This window comes from Amblyraja radiata, chromosome 6 (assembly GCF_010909765.2).
Source record: "Amblyraja radiata isolate CabotCenter1 chromosome 6, sAmbRad1.1.pri, whole genome shotgun sequence".
In the NCBI taxonomy this organism is placed as follows: Eukaryota; Metazoa; Chordata; class Chondrichthyes; order Rajiformes; family Rajidae; genus Amblyraja; species Amblyraja radiata.
Window position 1 is genome coordinate 103,034,501 of NC_045961.1, and position 22,457 is coordinate 103,056,957.

Here is a 22,457-nt window from a genome sequence, read left to right on the forward strand (position 1 = left end):
CCATCCCCCCGCCCTCGGGTTCCTCCTCCTCCCTTTTTCCTTCCTTCTGCCCCCCACCCCCCATCAGTCTGAAGAAGGGTTTCGGCCCGAAACGTCGCCTATTTCTTTCGCTCCATAGATGCTGCTGCACCCGCTGAGTTTCTCCAGCATTTTTGTGTACCATCGGGAACATGTTTCCTGACTCTAGCGTGTCCAATCCCTTAATAATCTTATATTGTTCAATAAGATCCCCTCTCATCCTAAATGTCCATTCTATCAACAATACTCCAGCTGCGGTCTCACCAGGGCCCTGTACAACTGCAGAAGGACCTCTTTGCTCCTATACTCAACTCCTCTTGTTATAAAGGCCACTGCCTTCCTGCAGTGTTGTGGACGCAGCCCAGACCATCACACAAACCAACCACCCTTCCACAACTCCATCTACACTTCGTGTTTAAGAAGGAACTGCAGATGCTGGAAAATCGAAGGTAGACAAAAATGCTGGAGAAACTCAGCGGGTGCAGCAGCATCTATAGAGCGAAGGAAATAGGCAACGTTTCGTGCCTGAAGAAGGGTTTCGGCCCGAAACGTTGCCTATTTCCTTCGCTCCATAATAATAATAATAATAAATTTTATTTTCGGGCGCCTTTCAAATCTCAAGGTCACCTTACAAAGATTAAACAGAAGAGAAAAAAACATATAGTCGGAGAAAAATTAAATAATATGGACATCATCAATATACAAATTAAAGATAGAAATCGCTCCAAAGACACAAAATCAAAAAAAATCAAATAACACAATGTGAAGAGAGAGCAGCGGCAGCTAAACCATGCCAGCGTCCACTCTCCCTCCACGGCAGCCATCTTGGACACAGACTAACATAGTAACTACACACAGAAAAATCATCCCCCCACAGTGGTTACCACTGTGGGGGAAGGCACAGAGTCCAGTCCCCAACCCCAGTTCTCCCAGAAGTTAGGCCTATTGAGGCCACCGCTATTGTCTCTACGGAGGCCTGATGTTCCTGGCCGTTCTGGCCGGGTGGAGTTGCCCCGGCGTCAGGAGAGTCCTCACAGTGGCTGGGCCACCTGGAATGGCCGCTTCCTAGCAGGGGATTGTACAATACAATACAATACAAATTTATTGTCATTTGAGCCCCAGTGAGACTCAAACTAAATTTTGTTTCCACAGCCATACAAACAAAAACAATGCCTCAATGCCCAATGCCACCGAAGCCGAGAGGAACGCACCGAGTTGGAGCTCCCAGGCTCCCGATGTTAAAGACGGCGCTGCCCGCTTCGCTCCATAGATGCTGCTGCACCTGCTGAGTTTCTCCAGCACTTTTGTGTACCTTCCATCTACACTTCCGCAGCCTCGGCAAGGCCAGCAGCATAATCAAGGACCAGTCTAACCCTCTTCTCCCCTCTCCCATCAGGCAAGAGGTACAGAGGTTTGAAAACGCACACCTCCAGATTCTGGTGCAGTTTCTTCCCAGCTGTTATCAGGCAAGTGAACCATCCTATCACCAACTCGAGAGTGGTCCTGATCTACTGTCTACCACACTGGAGACACATGGCCTATCTTTTATTGGGCTTCATTGGCCGTTATTCCCTTTACACCTTTACCTGTGCACTGCAGACAGCTCATTTTTAATCATGTATAGTCTTTCCGCTTATGGGATAGCACGCAACCAAAAACGACTCACTGCACCTCGGTACACGTGACTATAATAAACCAAACTAACTAACCGAAGAAGGATCCCAACCCAAAATGTCAGCTGACCATTCCCACAACAGGTGCTGCCTGACTTGCTGAGTTCCTCCCCACTTTGGCTGTGCAGAGGATGTTTCCACTAATGGGAGAGTCTGAGACCAGAGGGCACAGCCCCAGAATTAAATGGAGTACCTTTAGAAAGGAGATGAGGAGGAATTTCTTTAGCCAGAGGGTGGTGAATCTGTGGAATTCATCGCCACAGACGGCTGTGGAGGACATGTCTTTCGGTATTTTTAAAGTGGAGAGCTGCAGAATTTTGATTAGTGAGGGTCAAAGGTTATGGTCTGAAGGCTGGAGAATGGGGTTAGGAGAGAGAGATTGATCAGCCATTTAGGCACAGTAGGCCTGATGGACCGAATAGCCTAATTTTCTCCTGATTTATAAATTACATGTTTTCGAACCATAATATATATTAAAATTACATGTTTTCGAAAGCTAATATATATTAAAAATAGAAACAAAGAAAACAGGTGCAGGAGTAGGCCATTCGGCCCTTTGATCCAGCACCGCCATTTAATATGATCATGGCTGATCATTCAAAATCAGTGCCCCGTTCATGCTTTCTCCTCATATCCCTTGATTCCGATCGCCCCAAAGGCTAAATCTAACTCCCTCCTGAATACATAATGAAAAGTCTAGCTACACTCAGCGAGGTCTATCACTCTTAAAAAAAAAAAACACCACCCCCCCCCTCGATTCCTGGGATGTCAGGACTTTCATATGAAGAAAGACTGGATAGACTCGGCTTGTACTCGCTAGAATTTAGAAGATTGAGGGGGGATCTTTTAGAAACTTACAAAATTCTTAAGGGGTTGGACAGGCTAGATGCAGGAAGATTGTTCCCGATGTTGGGGAAGTCCAGAACAAGGGGTCACAGTTTAAGGATAAGAGGGAAGTCATTTAGGACCGAGATGAGAAAAGCATTTTTCACACAGAGTGGTGAATCTGTGGAATTCTCTGCCACAGAAGGTAGTTGAGGCCAGTTCATTGGCTATATTTAAGAGGGAGTTAGATGTGGCCCTTGTGGCTAAAGGGATCAGGGGGTATGGAGAGAAGGCAGGTACAGGATACTGAGTTGGATGATCAGCCATGATCATATTGAATGGCGGTGCAGGCTCGAAGGGCCGAATGGCCTACTCCTGCACCTATTTTCTATGTTTCTATGTTTCTATCCAAACTAAATGTCGTTCCCATCCTTAAAACCGCTTGACAAATCACGCCGTCGTTATGGAACAGGTCGCCGAGAGAACAGAATCACAAAATGCGAAGATATCTCAGCGAGAAAAATCTGAAATCAGTTATTACCCTCAGTGTCCCGTTCACTGGCTTGGAGACAAGTGGCTTAAACACTGTCACGGAATTGAGTCCAAGCAGAAAATGCTCCGGCCTTCAAGAAGCACCAATATCATATATCCGCCCAACACCTCCGCTCAGTTCGCAATAACCAACCTGATCTCCCGGTGGCTCAGCACTTCAACTCCCCCTCCCATTCCCAATCCGACCTTTCTGTCCTGGGCCTCCTCCATGGCCAGAGTGAGTCCCACCACAAATTGGAGGAGCAGCACCTCATATTTCGCTTGTGTAGTTTACACCCCAGCGGTATGAACATTGACTTCTCCAATTTCAGGTAGTCCTTGCTTTCTCCCTCCTTCCCTCCCCTTCCCAGCTCTCCCACAGCCCACTGTCTCCGCCTCTTCCTTTCTTTTTTCCGCCCCCCCCACTTCGATCTGACGAAGGGTCTTGACCCGAAATGTCGCCTATTCCTTCGCTCCATAGATGCTGCCTCACCCGCTGAGTTTCTCCAGCATTCTTGCAATTTTTTCCAGCATCTGCAGTTCTTTCTTATGTACAATCTAATGATTCTTCTGTGGCGAATTGGGCTGAGAGGGTACTGTCCTGAAACTGTGGAATGCCGAAATAATTAAAGTGGGTGCTGAGGGCTTCAATTAAAGTCCTTCTCCTGTCGGGGAAAGTTCTAGAACATTCATATGTTCCAAAACAAGGGGTCACAGTTTAAGGATAAGGGGGAAATCTTTTAGGACCGAGATGAGGAAAACTTTTTTCACACAGAGAGTGGTGAATCTGTGGAATTCTCTCCCGCAGAAGGTAGTTGAGGCCAGTTCATTGGCTATATTTAAGAGGGAGTTAGATGTGGTCCTTGTGGCTAAAGGGATCAGGGGGTATGGAGAGAAGGCAGGTACAGGATACTGAGTTGGATGATCAGCCATGATCATATTGAATGGCGGTGCAGGCTCGAAGGGCCGAATGGTCTCCTCCTGCACCTATTTTCTATGTTTCTATGTTTCTATTCCGCTGCAGTCCATTTTTGCCGCCACCATATTTCCTCTCCCCGCCCGCAATTCGATTTTTTTCACTCCTTCTTTCCCCCCCTCGCCCCCCCCACCGTCGAGAGCCTCTACAGATGCGGAGCGGCACGGTGGCGCAGCGGTAGAGTGGCCGCCTCACAGCGCCAGAGACACGGGTTCAATCCTGACCACGGGTGCTGTCTGTACGGAGTTTGCGCGTTCTCCCCGTGACCTGCGGGGGTTTTAGTTTGGTTTATTGTCACGTGTACCGAGGTACAGTGAAAAGCTTTTGTCACCTGCTAACCAGTCAGCGGAAAGACAATACATGATTACAATCGAGCCATTTACAGTGTATGGATACATGATAAGGGAATAACGTTTAGTGCAAGGTCAAGCCAGCAAAGTCCGATCAAGGATAGTCACCAATGAGGTAGATGGTAGTTCAGCACTGCTCTCTGGTTGTGGTAGGATGGTTCAGTTGCCTGATAGCAGTTTTTTTCCTGGGAGTTCCGGTTTCCTCCCACACTCCAAAGACTTACAGGTTTTGTAGGTTAATTGCCTTCACTAAAATTGTAGATTTGTGCCAGTGTACAGGGTGTGGACTCGGTGGGCCGATAATTCCACGCCTTATCTCTAATCCCTAAGGTCTTATGCCCCTGTCCCACTTAGGAAACCTGAACGGAAACCTCCGGAGACTTTGCGCCCCACCCAAGGTTTCCGTGCGGTTCCCGGAGGTTGCAGGTAGTTGCCGGAGGTTGCAGGTGGTGGAAGCAGGTAGGGAGACTGACGAAAACCTCCGGGAACCTCCGGGAACCGCACGGAAACCTTGGGTGGGGCACAAAGTCTCCTGAGGTTTCCGTTCAGGTTTCCAAAGTGGGACAGGGGCATAACAATACAGCACAGAAACAGGCCCTTCGGCCCACAATGCTTGTGCCGAACATGACTGTAAGTTAAACTGATCCCATCTGCCTGCACATGAGCCGTTGTTTCTCGAATTCAGCCCTTCTGTAAAACCGAAAGAGTCTGAAATACTTGGAAGATTAAGCAGATTTTAACCTTCTTAATTATTTAGCATCATTAATAATTATGAAAAGAGAAAGAGAATATTCATCAGATTACTCCTGTACATCGGCGAGACCAAGCGCAGGCTCGCCGATCGTTCCGCTGAACACCTCCGCTCAGTCCGCCTAAACCTACCTGATCTCCCGGTTGCTAAACACTTCAACTCCCCCTCCCATTCCCACACTGACCTTTCTGTCCTGGGCCTCCTCCACTGTCAGAGTGAGGCCCAGCGCAAATTGGAGGAGCAGCACCTCATATTTCACTAGGGCAGCTCACACCCCAGCGGTATGAACATTGACTTCTCTAACTTCAAGTAACCCTTGCTTTCCCTCTCTCTCCGTCCCTCCCCCACCCTAGTTCTCCATTTAGTTTCAATCTCCTTCCGATTCATTTCACTGATCGGATGCCTCTTTGTCACCTTCCCCTCAGCCAACAATGAACTATTGTACATGTCCTTAGCATGAATGAATGAATGAATAAGTTTATTGGCCAAGTATTCACATACAAGGAATTTGCCTTGGTGCTCCGCCCGCAAGTGACAACATGACATACAGTGACAGTTAGGAATGACACATAAAACATTAAACGTTAATAATAATAATATCATCGACTGCTTTGATCAGCCATGTTTACACTTTGCCCTTCCATTCTAGAGGTGTATAAGATCATGAGAGGAATAGATCGGGTAGACGCACAAAGTCTCTTGCCCAGAGTAGGGGAATCGAGGGCCAGAGGACATGGGTTTAAGGTGAAGGGGAAAAGATATAATGGGAATATGAGGGGTAACTTTTTCACACAGAGGGTGGTGGGTGTATGAAACAAGCTGCCAGAGGAGGTAGTTGAGGCTGGGACTATCACAACGTTTAAGAAACAGTTAGACAGGTACATGGATAGGACAGATTTGGAGGGATATGGACCAACATCGGGCAATTGGGACTAGTGTAGCTGGGACCTGCTGGTCGGTGTGGGCAAGTTGGGCCGAAGGGCCTGTTTCCACACTGTATCACTCTGTGACTCTATCTCTCTCGACACCCTCTTCACTGACCTCTCAGTCTGAAGAAGTGTCCCGACCCGAAACGTCACCCATTCCTTCTCTCCAGACATGCTGCCCGTCCTGCTGAGTTACTCCAGCGTCTTGAGTCTATTGTTCACATTACCTTTTACCGTTCATTGAATTGAGATGTTAAATGTGGTTCTCTCTCTCGCCAAAGACGCCGGTCAAACTACTGAGCATTTCCGACGCCTCTTGCTTAATTTCTATTTATAAAGCCAATCTTAGTTTTATTCATCATAAACCTGCCATCCAAGCATCTCCCAATGAGCCCTGTCAGAGCCCAATTTTCTATTCAGCTTTCTGATTGCAGTGATTAGAATTGATTTGCACATTTAGTCTTTTCGTGCTGTCCTAGCAGTCTTTTGTGTTGATTAGTATTGGTTCACTGGTTCACAAGTTAGATGTAGGCCATTCGGCCCATCGACTCCACTCCGCCATTCAATCATGGCTGATCTCTGCCTCCTCATCACATTTTCCCGCCCTTTCCCCATAACCCTTGATGTCCATTCTAATCAAGAATTAGCCTGTCTCTGCTTTAAAAGTGTCCACTGACTTGGCCTCCACAGTCCTCTATGTGGCGATGAGTTCCACAGATTAACTACCCTCTCTGCCTCAGAGGGCGGTGGAGGCAGGTTCTCTGGATGCTTTCAAGAGAGAGCTAGATAGGGCTCTTAAAGATAGCGGAATCAGGGGATATGGGGAGAAGGCAGGAACGGGGTACTGATTGGGGATGATCAGCCATGATCACATTGAATGGCGGTGCTGGCTCGAAGGGCCGAATGGCCTCTACTCCTGCACCTATTGTCTATTGTCACCTCCTTTCTAAAAGAGCGCCCTTGAATTCTGAGGCTTTCAGCCTCTGGTCCTGGATTCTCCCACCAGTGGAAACATCCTCGCCACATCCACTCTATCTATGCCTTTCATTATTCTGTAAGTTTAGAAACATAGAAACATAGAAAATAGTTGCAGGAGGAGGCCATTCGGCCCTTCGAGCCAGCACCGCCATTCATTGGGATCATGGCTGATCATCCCCAATCAATAACCCGTGCCTGCCTTCTCCCCATATCCCTTGACTGCACTAGCCCCTAGAGCTCTATCTAACTCTCTCTTAAATCTATCCAGTGATTTGGCCTCCACTGCCCTCTGTGGCAGGGAATTCCACAAATTCACAACTCTCTGGGTGAAAAAGTTTTTTCTCACCTCTGTCTTAAATGACCTCCCCTTTATTCTAAGACTGTGGCCCCTGGTTCTGGACTCGCCCAACATTGGGAACATTTTTCCTGCATCTAGCTTGTCCAGTCCTTTTATAATTTTATATGTTTCTATAAGATAACCCCTCATCCTTCTAAACTCCAGTGAATACAAGCCTAGTCTTTTCAATCTTTCCTCATATGACAATCCCGCCATCCCAGGGATCAATCTCGTGAACCTACGCTGCACTGCCTCAATCACAAGGATGTCCTTCCTCAAATTAGGAGACCAAAACTGTACACAATACTCCAGATGTGGTCTCACCAGAGCCCTATACAACTGCAGAAGAACCTCTTTACTCCTATACTGAAATCCTCTTGTTATGAAGGCCAACATTCCATTAGCTTTCTTCACTGCCTGCTGTACCTGCACGCCAACTTTCAGTGACCGGCCCAGCGTAGGGGAATCGAGAACCAGAGGACATAGGGCAGAAGATTTAGGCGGCAAAGATTCAATAGGAACCTGAGGGGTAACTTTTCCACACAGAGGGTGGTGGGTGTATGGAATGAGCTGCCGGAGGAGGTAGTTGAGGCAGGAACTATCGCAACCTTTAAGAAACATTAGGACGAATACATGGATAAGTCATGTTTAGAGGGATCTGGGCCAAACGCAGGTAGATGGGACTAGTGTAGCTGGGACGCGTTGGCTGGTGTGGGCAAGATGGGACGAAGGGCCTGTTTCCCTGCTACATCAATCTATGCAATGCTGGTACAAAGGGCCGAATGGCCTACTCCTGCACCTATTGTCTATTGTCTAGTGACTCTATATGATGTAACTGTAAGACATTAAAGGAAGGACAATTAACGATAACCTTCACAGCGTTATATGTCACTCCCATTAACAATTTGCAAAAATGAAAATCAGAAATTTCTTTGAGCATTCATAGCAAGGAGCCAAATCTTTGACGGATAATGCCCAATGATAATGCCCAATGAAAGCAAAGTCAGTGGTTTTGCGTTCCTGTTGCTCCATTCTCAGTGCAATTAATCCCTCAGCCCAGGAAACAATTTATCACACCACTTATTTCATCTTTTCACGGGAAAGAAATAACACATTAAATCTTCTGGCGCTGACGTTCCCTGGCACAGCTCCTCGTACAGCAACGGCACTTTTCAAAAACCCATCGAGCGGAAGATTCGTACAGCGCGGAAACAGGCCCTTCAGCCCACTGAGTCTGTACTAGTCCTCCAGTTATTTTCCATGTGATTCTTCCCATTGTCCCATCAGTTCCCCACCCGGCCTCAGCGACCACCTCCGGCAGCTCGTTCCGTACACCCTTCGCCCTCTGTGTAAAAATGTTACCCCTCAGGTTCCTGAAACAATGTCCACTCACACCTTTACCCAATGTTCTCTGGTTCTTCGTTCCCCTACTCTGGGCAAGAGACTCTGTGCTTATACCTGGTCTATTCCTCTCATACACCTCTATAAGACCACCCCTCGCCCTCCTGCGCTCCAAGGAATTAGGTCCCAGTCTGCTCAACCGCTCCCAATAGCTCAGGTCCTCCCTCATGTGTTGGCAATGGGGTTGCCAATGGTCCCGTATTAGCCGGGACATCCCGTATATTGGGCTAAATTGGTTTGTCCCGTACGGGACCGCCCTTGTCCCGTATTTGACCGCTACTACTCGGGTCGAGGGGACTGTCGGGTCGGAGCGCCGGGTCCGGCCCCGCCTCACCCGTCCCGACGTAGTGCAGCCCATGGAGTGCAGCAGCAGCAGCAGCAGCAGCAGCGCCTCGCCCGTGGCCCCATCGGTTGGCAGCCCGGCCAGCTGTCCGACCTTCGGACCTTCGCTTACCACCGACACCACCACCACCCCTCCTTCTCACGGCCGATCATCGGTTCATGAGTTGGACGGGGCGCCGGACTTTGCGCGCGGCCCGGGCCAAAACTCCTCAGCTGGCCCACCGGCTGGGGCTTTGTGTACAGTCCAGCACCCGGGGCCAACTCATCATTCACCCAGACACGGCCCAGTCGGTCAACGAATTGCCGTCGGGAATTTGTCCCGTATTTTGACCTCTTGTCCCTTATTTGGGAGTGAGAACGTTATCAACCCCACTTGGCAACTTCTCCATAAAACTTTTCTGCATCTTTTCCAGCTTAACAACATCTTTCCTATAAGATGGTGACCAATAGTGTGGACTCACCAATGTCTTACACAACTGTAACATGGCCTCCCAACTTCTATACTCAAAATGTATAAGAAGGAACTGCAGATGCTGGAAAATCGAAGGTACACAAGAATGAGATGAGAAAATCTAAGGAAGGGTTTCGGCCCGAAACGTTGCCTATTTCCTTCACTCCATAGATGATGCTGCACCCGCTGAGTTCCTCCAGCATTTTTGTGTACCTTCTATACTCAATATCCTGACTGATGAAGGCCAACGTGCTGAAGGCCTTCGTGACAACTCTATCAACCTGCGACACCATTTTAAAGGAACGATGTATCTTATATGCCTTTAGCAACTAGGAATGGGTTTGAAAAAAGCCAGCAATAATGGAAACATAACAGAGATCTAGAGAAAATCACCAAATGATTCAAAGAAAGTCACCAAATGGCGGAACGGTGGCGCAGCAGTAGAGTTGCTGCCGTATAGCCCTTGCAGCACCAGAGACCCTGGTTCGATCCTGACTACGGGTGCTGTCTGTACGGAGTTTGTACGTTCTCCCTGTGACCGCCTGGGTTTTCTCTGAGACATAGAAACATAGAAACATAGAAAATAGGTGCAGGAGTAGGCCATTCGGCCCTTCGAGCCTGCACCGCCATTCAATATGATCATGGCTGATCATCCAACTCAGTATCCCGTACCTGCCTCCTCTCCATACCCCCTGATCCCTTTAGCCACAAGGGCCACATCTAACTCCCTCTTAAATATAGCCAAAGAACTGGCCTCAACTACCCTCTGTGGCAGAGAGTTCCAGAGATTCACCACTCTCTGTGTGAAAAATGATTTTCTCATCTCGGTCCTAAAAGAATTCCCCCTTATCCTTAAACTGTGACCCCTTGTTCTGGACTTCCCCAACATCGGGAACAATCTTCCTGCATCTAGCCTGTCCAACCTCTTAAGAATTTTCCAACCTCGTAAGAACTTTCCTTAAGAGACCTTCGGTATCATCCCACATTCCAAAGACGTACAGGTTTGAAGGTTAATTAGCTTAGTATAAATGTAAAATTATCCCTAGTGTGTGTAGGATTGTGTTAATGTGCGGGGATCGCTGGTCGGCGCGGAGCCGGTGGGCCGAAGGGCCTGTTTCTGCGCTGTATCTCTAAACTAAACTAAAACCTAAAGAATTATATACACACCTATAAGTGGCTCCTGTAGAGAGTTAGATCAACTTTATGAGTTCAAATTACGGAAGGAAATGATTGGTGATCTGAACTGACTGATCAAATGCATGACTTTACAATCTGAAACTGGGTTTTCTCCGAGAGCTTCGGTATCATCCCACACTCCAAAGCCGTGCAGGTTTGAAGGTTAATTGGCTTGGTATGAATGTGTGTGTAGGATTGTGTTAATAGTGCTAATAATCTGAAACGGACTATCACAGTTTATAGACACAAGACACTGGAATCCTGAGTAAAACACAAAGTTAGACACAAAATGCTGGAGTAACTCAGCATCTCTGGAGAGAAGGATTGGGTGACTTTTCGGGTTGAGACCCTTCTTCAGACCCAAAGAAGTTCCTAAGGACTGGAGGGTAGCTAATGTAACCCCACTTTTTTAAAAGGGAGGGAGAGAGAAAACGGGGAATTACAGACCAGTTAGTCTAACATCGGTAGTGGGGAAACTGCTAGAGTCAGTTATTAAAGATGGGATAGCAGCACATTTGGAAAGTGGTGAATTCATTGGACAAAGTCAGCATGGATTTATGAAAGGTAAATCATGTCTGATTAATCTTATAGAATTTTTCGAGGATGTAACTAGTAGAGTGGATAAGGGAGAACCAGTGGATGTGTTGTATCTGGACTTTCAGAAGGCTTTCGACAAGGTCCCACATAAGAGATTGGTATACAAACTTAAAGCACACGGCATTGGGGGTTCAGTATTGATGTGGATAGAGAACAGGCTGGCAAACAGGAAGCAAAGAGTAGGAGTAAACGGGTCCTTTTCACAATGGCAGGCAGTGACTAGTGGGGTACCGCAAGGCTCAGTGCTGGGACCCCAGCTATTTACAATACATTAATGATTTGGACGAGGGAATTGAATGCAACATCTCCAAGTTTGCGGATGACATGAAGCTGGGGGGCAGTGTTAGCTGTGAGGAGGATGCTAGGAGGCTGCAAGGTGACTTGGATAGGCTGGTTGAGTGGGCAAATGCATGGCAGATGCAGTATAATGTGGATAAATGTGAGGTTATCCAAAGGTATGAAAGGTATTTTATTGGTCACATTCACATACACCGAGGTGTAATGAAGTGAAATGCTTCTTGCCATTTTGCAGCACATAAAGAAGGAATACAGACATAACACCAATGAGAGTCTTAAACACAAAGAACATCCCCCCACAATGGCTCCCACCATGAGGGAAGGCACAAAGTCCAGTCCCCAACCCCAGTTCACCCATAGTCGGGCCCATTGATGCCTCCACAGTTGCCTCTACGGAGGCCCGATGTTCCAGGCCGTTCTTGCCGGGTGATGTTGCTCCGGCGTCGGGAGAGTCCTTTCAGCGGCTTGGGAACCCTGGAACGGCCGCTTCCGTACTGGAGGCCGCGGCTTCCGAAGCCGACAAGGCCGCGCCGGTTGGAGCTCAACAACTGGCGATCTCGTCTAGAGATCCCAAGCTCCCGGTGTAAAGTTCAGCGCCGCCGCCTGCAGCTGGCCGCTCCACAGTCCCGCAGCTCCGCGATGTTTTCCCCAGCGATCCTCAGCTCACCGGAGCTCCACCGCGGCGACCAGGGCAAGGCATCGCCCGCTCCACGATAGCGCTCCAGTGCTGTGCCGCTGCCGAAGCCGAGGTTCTGGGCGGTCCCCGACAGGAAACGCCGCTCCAGGCCCGCTGGTAGGCCGCGAGGACGGGTCGAAGCTGCAGCCCGGAGAAAAGCTGCCTCTCCGACCAGGTAGGGACCCTGAAAGGTAGTTTCCCCCTTCCCCCCCCCCCCCCCCCCACCCCCCACATAAAAAAGTCTAGACCTCCAAACAAAATACTTAACTAACTAAAACAAAAAATAAAAAGATGAAAAGACAGACAGCTGCTGGTTGGGCAGCCGTGCACAGGACGGCACAATCCACTTTGGTATTATCTGAATGGTGGCCGATTAGGAAAAGGGGAGATGCAGCGAGACCTGGGTGTCATGGTACACCAGTCATTGAAAGTAGGCATGCAGGTGCAGCAGGCAGTGAAGAAGGCGAATGGTATGTTAGCATTCATAGCAAAAGGATTTGAGTATAGGAGCAGGGAGGTTGTACTGCAGTTGTACAGGGTCTTGGTGAGACCACACCTGGAGTATTGTGTACAGTTTTGGTCTCCTAATCTGAGGAAAGACACTCTTGCCATAGAGGGAGTACAGAGAAGGTTCACCAGACTGATTCCTGGGATGTCAGGACTTTCATATGAAGAAAGACTGGATAGACTCGGCTTGTACTCGCTAGAATTTAGAAGATTGAGGGGGGATCTTATAGAAAGTTACAAAATTCTTAAGGGGTTGGACAGGCTAGATGCAGGGAGATTGTTTCCGATGTTGGGGAAGTCCAGAACAAGGGGTCACAGTTTAAGGATAAAGGGGAAATCTTTTAGGACTGAGATGAGAAAAACATTTTTTACACAGAGAGTGGTGAATCTCTGGAACTCTCTGCCACAGAAGGTAGTTGAGGCCAGTTCATTGGCTATATTTAAGAGGGAGTTAGATGTGGCCCTTGTGGCTAAAGGGATCAGGGGGTATGGAGAGAAGGCAGGTACAGGATACTGAGTTGGATGATCATCCATGATCACATTGAATGGCGGTGCAGGCTCGAAGGGCCGAATGGCCTACTCCTGCACCTATTTTCTATGTTTCTATGTAACTCAGCGGGACAGGCAGCATCTCTGGAGAGAAGGAATGGGTGACGTTTCGGGTCGAGACCCTTCTTCGGACCAATTGACTTCTCCAATTTTAAATCGCGACCCTCTCCCCCTCCACTCTCCCTCTCGTTCCACTAACTCCTCCCCACCCCTCTTCCTTTTCCACCCACCCCCCACCCCTTGTGGGTCCATCTGTGTGCAGTTGTGTCCAATTGTTTGCAGTTTTGGTCTCCCAATTTGAGGAAGGACGTGAGGGAGTGCAGCGTAGGTTCACCAGGTTAATTCCCGGGATGGCGGGACTGTCATATGCTGAGAGAATGGAGCTGCTGGGCTTGTACACTCTGGAGTTTAGAAGGATGAGAGGGCATCTCATTGAAACATGTAATATTATTAAGGGTTTGGACACGCAAGAGGCAGGAAACATGTTCCCGATGTTGGGGGAGTCCAGAACCAGGGGCCACAGTTTAAGAATAAGGGGTATTTGAGGCCATTTAGAACGGAGACAAGGAAACAATGTTTCTCACAGAGAGTTGTGAGTCTGTGGAATTCTCTGCCTCGTGGAGGTGGAGGCAGGTTCTCTGGATACATTCAAGAGAGAGCTAGATAGGGCTCTTAAAGATAGCGGAGTCAGGGGATATGGGGAGAAGGCAGGAACGGGGTACTGATTGGGGATGATCAGCCATGATCACATTGAATGGCGGTGCTGGCTCGATGGGCCGAATGGCCTACTCCTGCACCTATTGTCTATTGTCTTCATCCATCTATATCCCTCATCTGGCCTCTCCTTCTCTGGCATCTTTTTGTCTCCTTTCCTTCTGTATCGTTTATCCGCCCGTCTGCCGTTCGACCCTTCCCCCCTCCCTCACCTGTATCCACCTATCACTTGTGTTGAAAATTGTGCAGATGCTGGTTTACACTGTCTGAAGAGACGTCACCCATTCCTTCCCTCCAGAGATGCTGCCTGTCCTGCTGAGTTGCTCCAGCATTTTGTGTCTATCCACCTATCACTTACAATGATACAATGTAGCAATGTTACAAAATTTTGAGATTTTAAAAATCAAGTCTGTAATTTATCCCATCAGATAAAGCATAAAAAGAAGTTTAATTTGACACCTAATTCACTTTCATATCTCAAGTATTTAAAAAGTTATGGCCATTTTCATACTCGGAAATTAGCATCTTGTTCCCTATTGATTTTCTATGGACATAACAAAAAAGCTGTGATCGTGAACAGTCAAAAGCCCATAACCTTCTTAAAAATTAAGAGAACTGAATGAAATTTTCAGTTATCATAGATTGAAGCATTCTGAAACAAATATAGAATAATCTTACTTGGATGACCTGAAATTAAAGCATATAATTAGTTAGTTACCCAATTGTAGCTAATTTCAAACTTCAATTAGTAGATCTAAACATCTATCCATTTCTTAATAAATGATTAACATTTTTAAATAGCCTAAGTGTCCAAATAATATTCACAAATAATTCACAATAAAACATGATTTTTAAATCTCATTTACATTAATTTATAGGCCAAATGGAAGGAATTTAGTGTTCAATTGCTGTAAATTAAAGTCCATTTAAATCAGCTTTCTAGTGGGTCCCTGTGGAACGCGCTGGTTTAGAACGTTCACATTGCGGTAGATTTGTGCCCCCAAATGCCCAGAAAAATACTGCGGGATATAATGGGCCCAAAATTAGCTGCTCGCAACATTAAACTTTGTATAAAGGGATCTTTAGAAGCCCTTTTTAATGTAAAAATAAACAGCCTACCTTCTATTGTCCCCTGTATGAGATCCGGCCTTGCCGGCGGTCGGGGGTTTAGAGGTTAATTTTTAAACTACTATAACAATTAGATAAAGCCCTTAAAAGTAATAATAGCTAAAGCGAGGGAATCTTCCAGCGATTTTTCGTTAATAATTAACTAGGCTGAACATCCTCGATTTGAACAGCCTAGGGAAAATCGCGTTTTAAACCCTACCCCCTAAACGGCGCCAACACAGTCTAAGTTCAAGACACGACAAGGGAAAGCAGCATAGAGTCTTACAGCATGAAAACAGGCCCTTCGGCCCAACTTGCCCATGCCAACCCACCTGCCCCCATCTACACTGGTCCCATCTGCTTGCGTTTGGCCCATATCCCTCCAAACCTGTCCTATCCATGTACTTGTATTTTAAAATATTGTGATAATACCTGCCTCAGTTACCTCCTCTGGCAGCTCGTTCTACATAAACACCGCCCACTGCGTGAAAAAAATTTGCCCTCTGGTTTCTATTTAATCTCCCCCCCCCCTCTGAGTCCCCCTACTCTGGGTAAAAGATTTTGAAGAAGGGTTTCGGCCCGAAACGTTGCCTATTTCCTTCGCTCCATGCAAAGAGTTGAACAATCTCCACTATAGGAAATAGGCAACGTTTCGGGCCGAAACCCTTCCGGGTTTCGGCCCGAAACGTTGCCTATTTCCTTCGCTCCATAGATGCTGCTGCACCCGCTGAGTTTCTCCAGCATTTTTGTCTACCAAAAGATCTACCCAATCTATTCTTCTCATGGTCTCGTACGCCTCTATAAGAGATCACTCCATTTCTCATGCACTCCAAGGAATAAAGTTCATATGGTGTAGGTGCAGATTTAGGCCAATCTAATCTAATCTAATAATCTAATCTAAATCGCGCACACGGGCTGGGACAGATTTTCAGCGACGCTTCAGGTACGCTTTGCAACATACCTATACAATGATACTATTTACTTGTTGCCATTTGAACCTCATTGAGGTTCAAACGAAATTTGGTTTCTGCAGTCACCGCACACAAGTAGAAGAACCAATTGACACAAACATCCATCGCAGCGAATCTCCTCCTCGCTGTGATGGAAGCTGTGATCACTTGCCAGGCCTTGTCCTGCCCCCATCTCTTTTTTCTAGTTTTCCTCCCCCCCCCCCACTCCACCCGTCCCCCCCTCCTAGGGCGAAGACCCTCGGACTATCTTATCTTTAATCCGACTTTCCCGGACTTTATCTTGCACTAAATGTTATTCCCATTTATCTATATTGTGGATAGCTCCATTGCTTAGTTTTTATTTGGAAAGTCAATGCATGATTACAATCGATCCATTTACAGTCGACAGATACATGATAAGGGAATAACTTACACAGGAGATTAAGAAGACCATACTTAAAGTAAGAAATGCTGCATTTGGAGTAGAGGTTTCAGAGAGTGGAGCGATAATAATACGTGATTGCACACCTACTTCTGCGACCAGCACGCAGCGAATCGCCGTGTATAATCTTTCCACTGACTATTTAAGAAAGAACTGCAGATGCTGGAAAAATGTAGACAAATGAAACTCAGCGGATGAGGCAGCATCTATGGAGCAAAGGAATAGGCGACGTTTCGGGTCGAGACCCTTCTTCAGACTGATGTGGGGAGGGGGGGGGGGCAGGAAGAAGAAAAGAAGAGGCGGAGGAGACAGTGGGCTGTGGGAGAGCTGGGACGGGGAGGGGAAGGAGGGAGAAAGCAGGGTCTACCTGAAATTAGAGAAGTCAACGTTCATTCCGCTGGGGTGTAACATAGAAACATAGAAATTAGGTGCAGGAGTAGGCCATTCGGCCCTTTGAGCCTGCACCGCCATTCAATATGATCATGGCTGATCATCCAACTCAGTATCCCGTACCTGCCTTCTCTCCATACCCTCTGATCCCCTTAGCCACAAGGGCCACATCTAACTCCCTCTTAAATATAGCCAATGAACTGGCCTCGACTACCCTCTGTGGCAGGGAGTTCCAGAGATTCACCACTCTCTGTTTGAAAAAAGTTCTTCTCATCTCGGTTTTAAAGGATTTCCCCCTTATCCTTAAGCTGTGACCCCTTGTCCTGGACTTCCCCAACATCGGGAGCAATCTTCCTGCATCTAGCCTGTCCAACCCCTTAAGAATTTTGTAAGTTTCTATAAGATCCCCTCTCAATCTCCTAAATTCTAGAGAGTATAAACCAAGTCTATCCAGTCTTTCTTCATAAGACAGTCCTGACATCCCAGGAATCAGTCTGGTGAACCTTCTCTGCACTCCCTCTATGGCAATAATGTCCTTCCTCAGATTTGGAGACCAAAACTGTACGCAATACTCCAGGTGTGGTCTCACCAAGACCCTGTACAACTGCAGTAGAACCTCCCTGCTCCTATACTCAAATCCTTTTGCTATGAAAGCTAACATACCATTCGCTTTCTTCACTGCCTGCTGCACCTGCATGCCCACTTTCAATGACTGGTGTACCATGACACCCAGGTCTCGCTGCATCTCCCCTTTTCCTAGTCTGCCACCATTAAACTACCCAAGCGGAATATGAGGTGCTGCTCCTCCAATTTTCCACTGACTGGATAGCACGCAACAAAAGCTTTTCAATGTACCTCGGTACACGTGGCAATAAAACCAGACTGAAGAAGGGTCTCGACCCAATACGTCACCAATTCCTTCTCTCCGGAGATGCTGCCAGACCCGTCGAGTTACCCCACAGCATTTTGTGTCTGCCTTGGATTTAAACCAGCATCTGCAGTCCCTCCCTACGCGTAAAGACCTGGAACGGCCACCTAGCCATTCCCTCCACAGATGCTGCCTGGCCCGTTGAGTTACTCCAGCACTCTGTGTGCTTTTGCCAGAAACTGTGACGGCTGTTAAATTTTGCAAAGAATCAAGGGGATGTTTTTTTAATTGGGACAACTTCCAGAAATGGCTAAAAGGAGTGCTGGCGTCATCGATCCTCTCCAAGTAGGTCATCTGAACGTGTCAGTAGTCAGAGGTACAGAAGGAACTGCGGAAATTGGGTCAGACAAGGCTATAGACAAAGCAAGTCACTTACAACATTGGTTCCCTGGAGCAGTAGCAACAAAATACATCTATTGGAACTAATTCCACTTGGTTATTGAAATTGCTGATCTCCACTTCAAAGTTATGTATATGGTTATACCGAAGATAGTGCTTGGAGTAACTCAGTGGGACATCAGGCAGCATCTCCGGATAGAAGGACTGGGTGACGTTTTGTGTCGAAACCCTTCTTCAGAAGGACCGAGGACGCGAAATGTCACCTTCTCTCCAGAGATGCTGCCTGATGTCCCGCTGAGTTACTCCACCATTTTGTGTCTACGCCTAGTCAGTTCACTTTTATTACTCAGCATGTTTGCATTGGTTCTGATTCATCTTTCGTCTCATTATATATCAGCCCTTAAAGCCCTGTCCCACGGTACGAGTTCATTCCAAGAGCTCTCCTGAGCTAAACAAAAAAAAATCAAACTCGTGGTAAGCACGGAGAATGAACGTAGCTCGGGGACATCTCTCAGCGGCTCGTAACGCAGGTACTCGGGAAGACTCGCTATCGGCAGGTAAGCACGGGAAGACTCGTGAAGATTTTTCAACATGTTGATAAATGTCCACGAGAGCCCCGAGTACCGACGAGTGGCCATTACCGTAAATCTCCGAGTTCGAATCAGGGCAAACGCGGGAGAACTCTTGGAATGAACTCGTACCGTGGGACAGGGCTATTATATTCTAAACATGAAACCTCGCTGAGGAATGCGTTTGAAAGCAACTCTGCTATTTTATCCAACTTGTAAATTAACAGCAAAAAAAAACAAAACTTTTCTCCACACATATCCGCGAGTACCTTCCAACAAAGAGTCGCAAAGGCGGGTCAGTGGAGGAAGAGACATGGATCTAAAACAACAACACACATAGTGAAGATCAATCTTTATTCCACAGTTGACAGGAACATTCCAACAGCCAGCCATTCTCATCTAGCTCCGCTGGCTTGTGTGTGTGAGAGAGAGAGCGAGCCGGCTGGCTGGCCTTTCTAGTGTAATGGCCCTGTCCCACAGTCCGAGTTCATTCCAAGAGCTCTCCCAAGTAAAAAAATAATCAAACTCGTGGTAAGCACGGAGAATAAACGTAGCGGGTACGTCGGAGCTCGGGGACGTCTCTTAGCGGCTCGTAACGCTAACGGCAGGTACTCGGGAAGACTCGCTAACGGCAGGTAAGCACGGGAAGACTCGTGAAGATTTTTCAACATGTTGAAAAATGTCCACGAGAGCCCCGAATACCGACGAGCGGCCATTACCGTAAATCTCTAAGTTTGAATCAGGGCAAACTCGGGAGAGCTCTTGGAATGAACTCGTACCGTGGGACAAGGCCATAAAGCTGTGTAGTACTGTGATACCATGTAGAGGGTGGCATGCTCATATGTGTAGTGGAGATTAGGAATGGCATGGTTCATCTACACTTTCTCCTCCCTTCTCTCCCCCAATTCCTTCTCTCTTTTACTCCGCTTGCCATTACTGGAAGGAGCGCCGGGCGCCGAGCGCGACTTACCGTTCTCGGTGGGCACGTAGACATTCAGGTAGAGGCAGTCCTCGCTCTGGTCTTGGATGTAGGAGGCCACGATGTCCAGGTTGGCGGTGAACCATACGGGCAGCATGACGTCGGGCAGGATGCCGTGGATGTTCTGGGGGCAGACGGCGGCAAAGTGGGTGGCATTCCGCACTCCGGTCCAGGAGGAGGGAGACTCCGGGTGCTGGAAGCGCCTCTCGCCGGTGGGGGCTGAGGCGTAGGGAATGCCCAGGTACTGGTCGACGGGGCCCAGGATCTCGTTGGGGAGCGGGTTCCTGACCCCCCTCAGCTTGCCGTAATTGGTGGTGACCACGGGGAAGTTGTCCTGGCAGGCGAGGAGTCCCATACGCAGCACCACGCTGGTGATCCACAGCAGGCTCTTCACCTTCAAGGATGGGCCCAGCACAAACGCCAGCCAGGGCAAGCCATTTGAGCTGGACATTGTATATGATCCACGCCAGGCATGCAGTCTTGCACACAGGAGAATGGAAACACAACTTCAGGCTGAGCGGTGGAGGCAACTCTTATCTCTGGTGACAGGATAGGCATTCACAGGATCCATTTAACTCCGAGGGGAACAGATGGCTCGGGCCAGGTCCCACATAGGTTACCCATCCAATCCCGCGATCACCATCTTGCCAGAAGATACTCCACTTGGGAATAACGGCAGGAGTTTGGTTACTCTGCAGTCCGTGCAACGACCAAGTCTCGAGCTGAAAACACAACAAACACAGTCTAAGTTCAAGACACGACAAGGGAAAGCAGCATAGAGTCTTACAGCATGAAAACAGGCCCTTCGGCCCAACTTGCCCATGCCAACCCACCTGCCCCCATCTACACTGGTCCCATCTGCCTGCGTTTGGCCCATATCCCTCCAAACCTGTCCTATCCATGTACTTGTATTTTATAATATTGTGATAATACCTGCCTCAATTACCTCCTCTGGCAGCTCGTTCTACATAAACACAGCCCACTGCGTGAAAAAAATTTGCCCTCTGGTTTCTATTTAATCTCCCCCCCCCCTCTGAGTCCCCCTACTCTGGGTAAATTAAATTAAATTTCTTTATTTATATAGCACATTTTTAGTCAACTTGACCCCAAAGTGCTTCACATAATTACATCCACACACACACAGGCAAAGGTGGGTGAAGTGTCTTGCCCAAGGACACAACGACAGTATGCACTCCAAGCGGGATTCGAACCAGCTACCTTCCGGTTGCCAGCCGAACACTTAGCCCATTGTGCCATCTGTCGTCCCACTAAAAGATTTAGTAGATTTAGGGTAAAAGATTTAGAAGAAGGGTTTCGGCCCGAAACGTTGCCTATTTCCTTCGCTCCATGCAAAGAGTTGAACAATCTCCACTATAGGAAATAGGCAACGTTTCGGGCCGAAACCCTTCCGGGTTTCGGCCCGAAACGTTGCCTATTTCCTTCGTTCCACAGATGCTGCTGCACCCGCTGAGTTTCTCCAGCATTTTTGTCTACCAAAAGATCTACCCAATCTATTCTTCTCATGGTCTCGTACGCCTCTATAAGAGATCACTCCATTTCTCATGCACTCCAAGGAATAAAGTTCATAAGGCGTAGGTGCAGATTTAGGCCATTCGGCCCATCAAGTCTACTGCACCATGGCTGAATAAAGTCCGAGCCTCCTCAGGTACAGAGCGCACAGTGGTGCAGGAGTAGAGTTATAAAGTATAAAGTATCATTTATTGTCATTCAAGCTTTTAGTTTGAACGAAATTGCGTACCTTGCAGCCATGACAGAATAAAATAACAGAACACAAACTTAACACAGTTTAACACCCACCACAGTAAGTCTACCAGGCATTTCCTCAATGTGATGGAAGGCAAAAGTCTTAAAGTCCTTGTCTCTTCCCTCCTTGTTCTCCCTCTGCGTTGAGGCGATCCAGGCTTCCAGTGTTGGCCCCCCCGCCGGGTGATGGTAAGTCCCGCGGCCGAATCCGAGCTCCGCGAACGGGCCGGTTATAGGGTCCCGAGTTCGATCCTGACTTGGGGTGTTTGTCTGTGTGGAGTTTGTACGTTCTCCTCGTGAACCACGTGGGTTTTCACCGAGATCACTCCAAAGACGTACAGGTTTGTACTTTAATCAGCTTGGTATGAATGTAAAATTGTCCCTAGTGTGTGTAGGATGGTGTTTAATGTCGGCGAGGTCACATTGGGCTGAAGGGCTGAAGGGCCTGTTTCCGTGCTGTATCTCTAAAAAGCTAAAAACTAAAATCCCTCCCTACAGCTCATGCCCTCGTGTCCTGGCAACTTCCTCGTATATATTCTCTGCACCCGTTCCAGCTTGGCAACACCTATTCTTGACAACACAGTTTAAGGATAAAGGGGAAATCCTTTAGGACCGAGATGAGAAAAACATTTTTCACACAGAGAGTGGTGAATCTGTGGAATTCTCTGCCACAGAAGGTAGTTGAGGCCAGTTCATTGGCTATATTTAAGAGGGAGTTAGATGTGGGCCTTGTGGCTGAAGGGATCAGGGGGTATGGAGAGAAGGCAGGTACAGGATACTGAGTTGGATGATCAGCCATGATCATATTGAATGGCGGTGCAGGCTCGAAGGGCCGAATGGCCTACTCCTGCACCTATTTTCTATGTTTCTATTGTGTGCAGGAAGGAACTGCAGGTGCTGGTTTAAACTGAAGA

General features: G+C 47.8%; 1 protein-coding gene across 2 annotated transcripts in view; it reads right to left on the reverse strand.

The window, feature by feature from the left end:
• The window catches only part of nlgn4x (neuroligin 4 X-linked), a 200,162-nt gene extending 179,665 nt beyond the window's left edge, over positions 1-20,497 (reverse strand). For both annotated transcript variants that reach the window (XM_033023361.1, XM_033023360.1), the window contains exon 1: positions 19,771-20,497. In XM_033023361.1, the coding sequence (XP_032879252.1) occupies positions 19,771-20,230 (460 nt within the window). In that variant the 5' untranslated portion in view covers positions 20,231-20,497. The remainder of the gene's footprint in view (positions 1-19,770) is intronic.
• Positions 20,498-22,457: the final 1,960 nt, after the last annotated feature.